Source organism: Mastomys coucha, unplaced genomic scaffold (assembly GCF_008632895.1).
Source record: "Mastomys coucha isolate ucsf_1 unplaced genomic scaffold, UCSF_Mcou_1 pScaffold22, whole genome shotgun sequence".
Classification (NCBI taxonomy): domain Eukaryota; kingdom Metazoa; phylum Chordata; class Mammalia; order Rodentia; family Muridae; genus Mastomys; species Mastomys coucha.
The window spans coordinates 157,282,946-157,291,068 of record NW_022196905.1 but is presented as its reverse complement, the minus strand read 5'-3'; the positions used below and the strand labels follow the sequence as shown (position 1 = coordinate 157,291,068).

Sequence of the window (8,123 nt, the reverse complement as noted above, 5' to 3'; positions counted from 1 at the left end):
TGTGTGTGTGTGTGTGTGTGTGTGTGTGTGTGTAGTGGGAGGGACTGACTCCTTTTGAGCTCTGGCTGGCTTTGTACTTGCTACATAGCTCAGGTTGGCCTGGAGTTCATTACCTTCCTGTCTCAGCCTCCCTCAGGGTCAGTCTTGAAGCTTTCTTGGACATTTCCCTGTGTCTCCAGCTCATGATGTTCCCTGGGACCTGCAGGAATCTCCCTGGGCTCTTCTGCATCCTTGACAAGCCCCTTGGCCTCACACTCCAGCGAGAGTCCTGGGCGGCTGAGAGGCACTTTTCTTCTTTCCCACTGGGGAGAGAACACAGTTGCTATGACTGAGGGAACTCCCTCCCTGTCTGTAGCTTCCCTCTCCTCTTGCCCCATTAGCCTTGGCATGCCTTCCCTAAAGGGCAGAGAACTCAGAAGAAATTTCTCGAGGCCCACACAATGAAGGTTGTACGCTCGCCCCACAGAGGAGGCAAGCCCCACCTCAGGTCCATGACTGGCGCCCCTGAACTATTTAGCATCTTCCGATACATCAAGGCCTGCCCTTACCACTCACTCCTGTAGAATGTTCCTGGGAGGTTTTCCCTCAGTGAAACACAGGGCAGGCCCCTCACAGAGAGCAACCATGTGGGCGCGCTCGGCATGCCCTTCCAGGATCACCGAGGCAGTCCAGGCTGCACTTGCCTGATCAAGGCCACTGTAGGGGGACGGGCCATGATCCATCACCTCAGGAGCCCTCCCTGGGCCGTGTGTAGGAGGATCACAGGACCAGTTGACTCACAGAACACACAGTTGCTGCAGCAGGGCTTTGGTACAGGGCACTGATGTGCACATAAGCTGAATCACAGAACACAACGTCCAAGGGTGGCGTTGCATGGAGCACCCGAAGAACAGGGCTGTCACCTGTGACAGGCAAGGACAGTGCTACAAATGAGGTATTCTGTGCTGGATGGAGGGTGGGGAGAGTAGAATCTTGGAGCTCATGGTCAACAGGTCCTGAAACTTCTGCACCAGAGGAGTGTGGGGACCGAGAAGGGACAAGAGGCTCTTCTCCATTTCTCTCTCCACCCACTCTCTGGAGAAGATGCTCTGCAGCTCTCCGCCAGGGAGTCAGAAGGGCTGTCCTGCAGAAATGCTGGGTACTTTGAGAGTGTGGTTCGAGCCACAAACTCTCAGCTCAGCACAGAAAGTGTGTGGGCTATGCTGCAGCTCAGAACCCTCGGCGGTGCAGCTCAGAACCCTCGGCGGTGGCGTCTTTGGGTTTGTGCCCTATGAGGTAGTCACCCTCTGGATTGGTGATGGAACCAGACTTTGCCCCTCAAAGGATGGGCCCTGCACGGGGACCTGGGAGTGCTGGTGCCTCATGTGCTGTGCGTGATGATGTTTGATGAGTTCATGTATATACAGATTTTCTCCCTGGGCAGCGTAGGTAGGGCACCGCCACAGGCTTTGTGCCTCCCCCTGCTAGGATGCCCTCTGCTCCTAGGAGACTCACCTGCCCAGTTTCCTCAGGTCTAGGGCATTTATTTGCCTTTAGCCTCAGGTCAGGCTTCCTGGAGAGGCTTTAAATGCTTAGTATCTAACATTTTGTATTTAAGGGCTAGCGCATGGTGTAGATGGAGCCCTTAGGCTGGCTGCTGTGGGGTCTCCAAGAAATAGAACTAACTCACAGGAAAAACACCAGCTCCGAGTCCTAGAGTCTTTTTTTGCTCCAAATCCAGCAAAACATATAACCTTAACCTTGATAACTCCCTCAGCCTGAGCGGAATTGACGCCACTCAGGATACGCCGGCTAACCGTGTTGGAAAGAGTGTTCACCAAGAAAGGACCCAGAGAATATAAAGTCTGAACTCCCTAAGGCTTTGGGGCATTTTGTTTGAGAGACGGGAAGAACCTGTGACTGAGCTTTTCTTTTTTCTTTTTTTTTTAAATATTTTTATTTATTATTATAATAAGTACACTGTAGCTGTCTTCAGACACACCAGAAGAGGGCGTCAGATCTCATTACAGATGGCTGTGAGCCACCATGTGGTTGTGGGATTTGAACTCAGGACCTTCGGGAAAGCAGTCAGTGCTCTTACCCGCTGAGCCATCTCGCCAGCCCATGACTGAGCTTTTCTAATGTTCGTGGTGTTGACAGTGACAATGGTAACGGGCCAGAAGGAGCAGGAGAAGACTTCCGGCCTGGAAGCAGTCCAGGGTGACGCCAGCCCTTCTGTTCTGCCTGGGGGTACTGCTCCCTTGACATGGCGCACACTTGAAGTCACAAAAGCGGGCTCGGCACAGGCCGCTCTTAGGAAATGCCAGCAGGTGATTACTACGCGGGTGGACAGGAGCATGGGAGGCACAGCTGGCCACAGCTGGCCACAGCTGGCCACAGCTGGCCACAGGCCCAATGAACCTGTCTATATTAATGGTCTCATCACCTCCAGTCCCCTGACTGAGGGAGGAACGTCTATCTGTCCTTCCTGAAAAGTGCCTTTACCGTAACTCACTTTTCATCTGGGAAGTTTTCCTTTTCAGGTACATTTTCTTTCCTTTGTTCATTTTTCCTCCTCAAGGCTGTTTGTTTAAATCCCATTAACTGCATCTTCTTCCTAAACAAGATGTGGGTGGCATTCAAAGCTCCCGAGTAAGTTCCCCTCTCACTGGCTTGTCGTACAATGCCAACTTGCTCCCTGGCAACTATGGTCAGGGATCAGTGGAATGCGCAGCCCCAGCTGGGGAGGGGCAGGCAAGCTGGCCTGGCTGGATGGGTGTTTATGCTTTGTGATGTCTGCATTGGAGGGTCTGGGCTTGGTGAACATCATACCCAAACATTACCCGAGCTCCGCCTCCCTGTATTTGTAGACGCTGCTTCAGTCGCGCCTGAGGCCACACAGGCAATCACTGTTTGTGTATCCGTCTCCGCCTTGTTCTCTGACAGTTCCCTTCATGCAAAACAGCGATAATATGAGGATGTAAAATTAGGTTTCCTGGAAACTTCCATGGTCTTTCCGTATTCTTTTCTGCTTTCTAAGATACTTAACGATCTACAGTGATATTCACTGTAAGATTGTGATTTCATAAGTGAAATTGCATAAAATCATTTTCCAGAATCAACAGAACACATTATTTCTTCTTCAAGCTTATCTTTGTGGAGGTTAGGTAGGCATGGCCATCCCCTTAAGATGCTGGAGCCTAGAGGTAGCACAGAACCTTATAAACAGCCTACAAAGTCCAAAGGGTGGCTCATGAGCGGTCATTTTGAGAGAGCGACATCACCAGGGATGCAAAGCTTGCAGGCATCAGAGGCCCAGCCCCTTCCTGTGTGGGAATCTTCACTGGGCCATAACTGAACTGTAACATGACTTTCCATAGTAAAACATTATTGGCTAGTACATTACAAGATGTAGTTTCCCCGGAACATAAATGAGCAGGTAGGATATATTTTGTGTAGATATGGGAGGGTCTGGGATGTGATTGGCCTCCAGCATTTCCATCAACATGTCCATGAGATTGTAGTGGGGCTGGAAATGCCCTTTGCCAACTATGCCATAACCATTGACACCTGCACAATCCATTCCCTCCATGAAAGCACAGGATGTGCATACACTCGTGCTTATCACATAGCACCTGGACACGTAAGGCATCCCTACTTAGTGCCCACACCATGTGGCAGCCTAAGTGTGTCCTAGCTTATACCATTGAGGGGTGGGTCAGCCACTCAGGACATTAGCAGTGCTACAGTCATCTGGTGCTGGATCTTCCAAGCTGTACTGCCAACCGTAAGGCATCCATGGACTTGTTGGCGTAGGAGACATCTCTGCAAAGTGGCATCAGCTCTGATACTCTTTCCCTTTCACCGATTCAGGGAGCAAGCCTCCGAGGTTGGAAAGAAGCGACTTCTCTGTCTAATAAAGATGACGAAGAGCATCTGCTTGAGACTTCCAGATCTCCCAAGTCCAAAGGGTGAGTAGGAGCAGCCGTCTAGAGAAGGCGACATCACCAGGGACGCAGAGAGATTGCTGTGGCATGAGGAGAGGTCTCTGCTGCCCCAGGCTGCAGATCCAGGCAAACTGAGATATGAATGCTTAGGTGCACAAAGAGACGGGGTGCACTTTTTAGGTGCCCTGGGGACAAATAAAATGTACCTTGGGTAGAAGTTATGTAACCAGAAAAGCATTCTGAAAGGCGAAATAAAAAGCTAACACTTGAAAATGAACCTCACAGAAGGCAGCCTAGAGCCGTGCTTATGCTGTGGACCTCACCCCACAGCACCCCACCCCGGCAGCCCTGTCTGTGACTTTAAGTAGTTTCAGGAAGTGAAGTGTACAGGTTTAGGACTAGGGTTGGGGTGGGGTAGCGCACTTGCCAAACATGCACACAGACCCTCAAAACTGAACAAAACCACAAGCGGTGATTGAAAAGCTCAAAAGACTCTAGAAAGCTAAATATAAACTGGTACATTGTTGCTCCATTGCACGTTTATCAGAACATTAAGCTTGCATTTCCAGGTAGAAACCGTGACAGAGCTGCCTGGTGAGAGTAGGTGTGTCTCCTGTGGCCGTGCTTCCCTCTGGTCCAGGACTGTCCCTCACTGAGGCAGGTGCAGGCCTCCTGTAGTGATAGAGCAGCCGTTTCACAAAAGGCCCTCTTGGTGATGTGCCCATCATCGGTCTGGACACCTGTGTCCTGGTGTCTCCAACAGTGTCTGAGTGATGCCAGTAGCCAGCTGGTCAGGACACTGTCTTCGTGTCACTCATTATTTCCTTTTCTTTCTTTCCACCTCCCACCCCCTTGGTTTTTTGAGACAGGGTTTCTCTCTGTGTAGCCCTGGCTGTCCTGGAACTCACTCTGTAGACCAGGCTGGCCTTGAACTCAGAGATCCGCCCACTTCTGCCTCCTGAGTGCAGGGATCAAAGCTGCACACCACAACCGACTGCCAGGCCAGTCATTTCCTTTTCATGATAGTTTTGAGGAATTTTTTTCTAGAGTAAGCCACCTATTGAATGTTTAAGAGAAACTTGTTATATGAGCCCCCACTGAAAACCTACTTAATAGAATTTCCCTTTTACTTATAACCTAACCTGAATCTTGGATTTTCATGTCTGGTTTGCTCAAATGCCCACACACTCCCTCCTATGGCCTCTGAGTGTTGGTTCCTTGTGACAGTAGCGTCCAGTCTCCTGTCTTAAGACCTGGGCCTTGGCCCCTGCTGCATGGAAAGCCAAAGCATGACTTCTGTAGGCTTATGCCCGCCCGCTAAGTGTCCACTGTTATTCTTACCATTGGCTTTCTGAGCGAGTTTTTATAAAACCCTATTAAACTGACACATCTGAGAGCACTGTGTGACCAAAACTAAACTGTTTCATCTACAGAACTAACCTAAGACTGAAAGAAGAGTTGAAGGCGGAGAAGAAATCAGGATTTTGGGACGCCTTGGTTTTGAAACAGAATGTTCAGCCTAAAAAACCAGATCAGATCGAAGGTTGGGAGCCTCCCAGACTTACCGCTGAAGACGTGGCCGCTGACCATACCGAGGATGGTATAAGTGGCTGCCCACCCTGGTCTGCCTGGGAGGACGATACCAAGGGCTCTACCAAGTACACGAGCCTCACCAACTCAGCCAGCAGCTCCCGCTGGAGCCTCCGGTCAGCGGGGAAGCTGGTCAGCATCAGGCGACAGAGCAAAGGCCACCTGACAGAGACCTGTGAGGAAGTAGAATGAACTGAAGGAGCTTCATGGGGACATCACATTGCTTTATGGTTGGCCAAGCCCACTGGCCTCCTACTAGTGCACCATTAATTCTTGAGCCCTCTCATAGCCCAGGGAAGGAACCCACTGGGTTGCTAGTGTTTTGTGCTCAGTGACCCACACACACCATGGCTTCCCAGTGACATCTGGTTGCCTCGCTGCAGAAACATCCACCCACTGGGTGCATGTATGCTGAACAGATGTATGCATTGTAGACACTGTCCTGTGAGCCATCTCCTCTAAGGTTCATGCCACCCTCAGTCACTTGAGTTTTTAGGATGTCCCCATCTTGTCTCTGCATGCGACATGAGTGCTGCGGCTAACTGAACATGGCCTCTGTGGCGCCCCCTCCCTTTGTCAGAATACAAGACGTGTCTTCCAAAGGTTACAGTAATTCAGTTTAACAATAGATTCATTTTCCCTTTTAAGTTAAAAACAAAGCAAAATCTAGATGCTGGAAGCAACTGAAGGTGGTTTGAGGTAGGGTGTCAGGACATCTTGAGGGGCACACCTGCTGAGGAGGAGTGGCCTGCAATGTGGGCCTGGGTGGCAACTAGTTCTTTTATGGAATTTTATTTTTACTTTTGAACGTTTAAATACAGATCTTTATTTTCTTCAAATAAATGTTGATTTTTAAACTTAAAGATGGAAGAAGTACTAGGAATAAATTTTAGTCACCCAGTAATCTTAATCTTTGCTCAGAAAACACTAACTTGCTCACTGTAGAGTTATACTGTAGATAAAACACTGAAGTGCCTCGTTTCTATTCTTCTCAGATGTTTAGTTTTTCAAAATGAGAAACTTTTATGATTGATGTTAAATCTATAAGAAGTTTATTTCCCTAGCTCTGCCTGTCTCACTGCTGACTGTCTCACTGCTGACTGTCTCACTGCTGCCTGTCTCACTGCTGCCTGTCTCACTGCTGCCTGTCTCACTGCTGACACGGCTGTGCTCCCGTGTATTGGCAGGGTTGCGCTCTCTGTAGATGTTCAGGTGGTGCGAGTGTTTGTCTTGTTTTCTAGTTACAGTGCTTGGACAGGGGAGCTGTGTCTCTCTTTGTTTTGGTTAAGAATTCAAAGCCTCCAGTCACACAGTCTCCACAGTGTAAGCACCGTGCTTTGTGTACCCGGGTGTTCCACACAACGTTCTGTGGCACAGCTGAGTGGATCTACCTGTCCACAGCTACCCGTCTATCCGCCACCCAGCTTGCCAGCCACCATTACCTATCACCTGTCCACTCACCAGTCTGTCCACCCATAAACCAAGCTGTTAATCTTTTAAAAATAGAACAATAAGTTTACTTAATGAGCTGTGAGGGGAGGAGTCAAATAAAAAATTGTTAACACCTAGAAGTTGTGAAATTATGGAGATTTTGATTCATAATGCAAAGTATGTCATTTTTACTATAACATGTGAGTGAAAATCTTTAAGTATCCTCAGGTAAATGGTTGAGTGCATGAGCTCTGACTCTCTTGTCTTCAAAACGAGGTAACTGCAGGATAGGACGGAAGAGCAGGCTCATGCTGCCGCCCACAGCAGGACCCCACTGGTGTGTCTGGCTAACCACCCGTGGCATGGGAATGCAAACCCAGCCTTGAGAATGTAGGCAGCGAGCTCTTGGACACACAGCCTCTGTGTTCACTGGACCTGTGCTGAGTGCTAAGTGCCTGGAGCTCACTGCGCCCGTGTGCCTGAGGTGCAGTGTTGCGTGTTGACACGGGGACCTTTACCCGGTCTCCTCCTTCGGGAGGTGAAGATGCACTGTAAACCACAAAGATGAATTACAAGTGATCTTTTTTCTTCTGTGGTATCAAATTAAATTATCTTGTGTTGGAGATCTTTAGTGTGTATGTTTATTAGTATGCTTTCAGAAGAACTCCTCTTCAAAGACTTCACACGAACTTGCTCTGTTTAGAAGCAGTTTGCAATTCTGTGGCTAGGAGAGAGGGGACTGGGTGAGAGTACTTGGAACTCTGTTCTGTGCTTTTCTGGGAGGGGCAGAGTCCTCCTTAAAGCTAAGGATTAGAGAGAGCAAAAAGAGGGGCTGGAGGGATGGCTCAGTGGTTAAGCGCACTGACTGCTCTTCCAGAGGTCCTAAGTTTAATTCCCATCAACCACATGGTGGCTCACAACCATCTGTAATGAGATCTGATGCCCTCTTCTGGTGTGTCTGAAGACAGCAACAGTGTACTCACATGCTAAGTAAATAATTCTTTAAATAAAAAACAAAAAATTAAAAATTAAAAAAAAGAATCTGCATCTGTCTCCTTGATCTGCCTGGGCTTTCCTGACTTGGTGACCTCGCAGTCCTCACCCCAAGAACTGGCCATCCACCTTCCCAGAAGTAAACTGGCAGTTTGGGCTGAACTTCTGCACCTGCACCTGCAC

The 8,123-nt window shown here is 49.1% G+C and overlaps 1 protein-coding gene across 3 annotated transcripts in view; it reads left to right on the top strand.

The window, feature by feature from the left end:
- Nucleotides 1-7,570, top strand: part of Tdrp (testis development related protein) — a 21,793-nt gene extending 14,223 nt beyond the window's left edge. For all 3 annotated transcript variants that reach the window (XM_031339169.1, XM_031339167.1, XM_031339168.1), the window contains exons 3-4: nt 3,853-3,950; nt 5,360-7,570. In XM_031339169.1, coding sequence (XP_031195029.1) covers nt 3,853-3,950; nt 5,360-5,708 — 447 coding nt within the window. In that variant the 3' untranslated portion in view covers nt 5,709-7,570. The remainder of the gene's footprint in view (nt 1-3,852; nt 3,951-5,359) is intronic.
- The last annotated feature ends 553 nt before the right edge of the window (nt 7,571-8,123 follow it).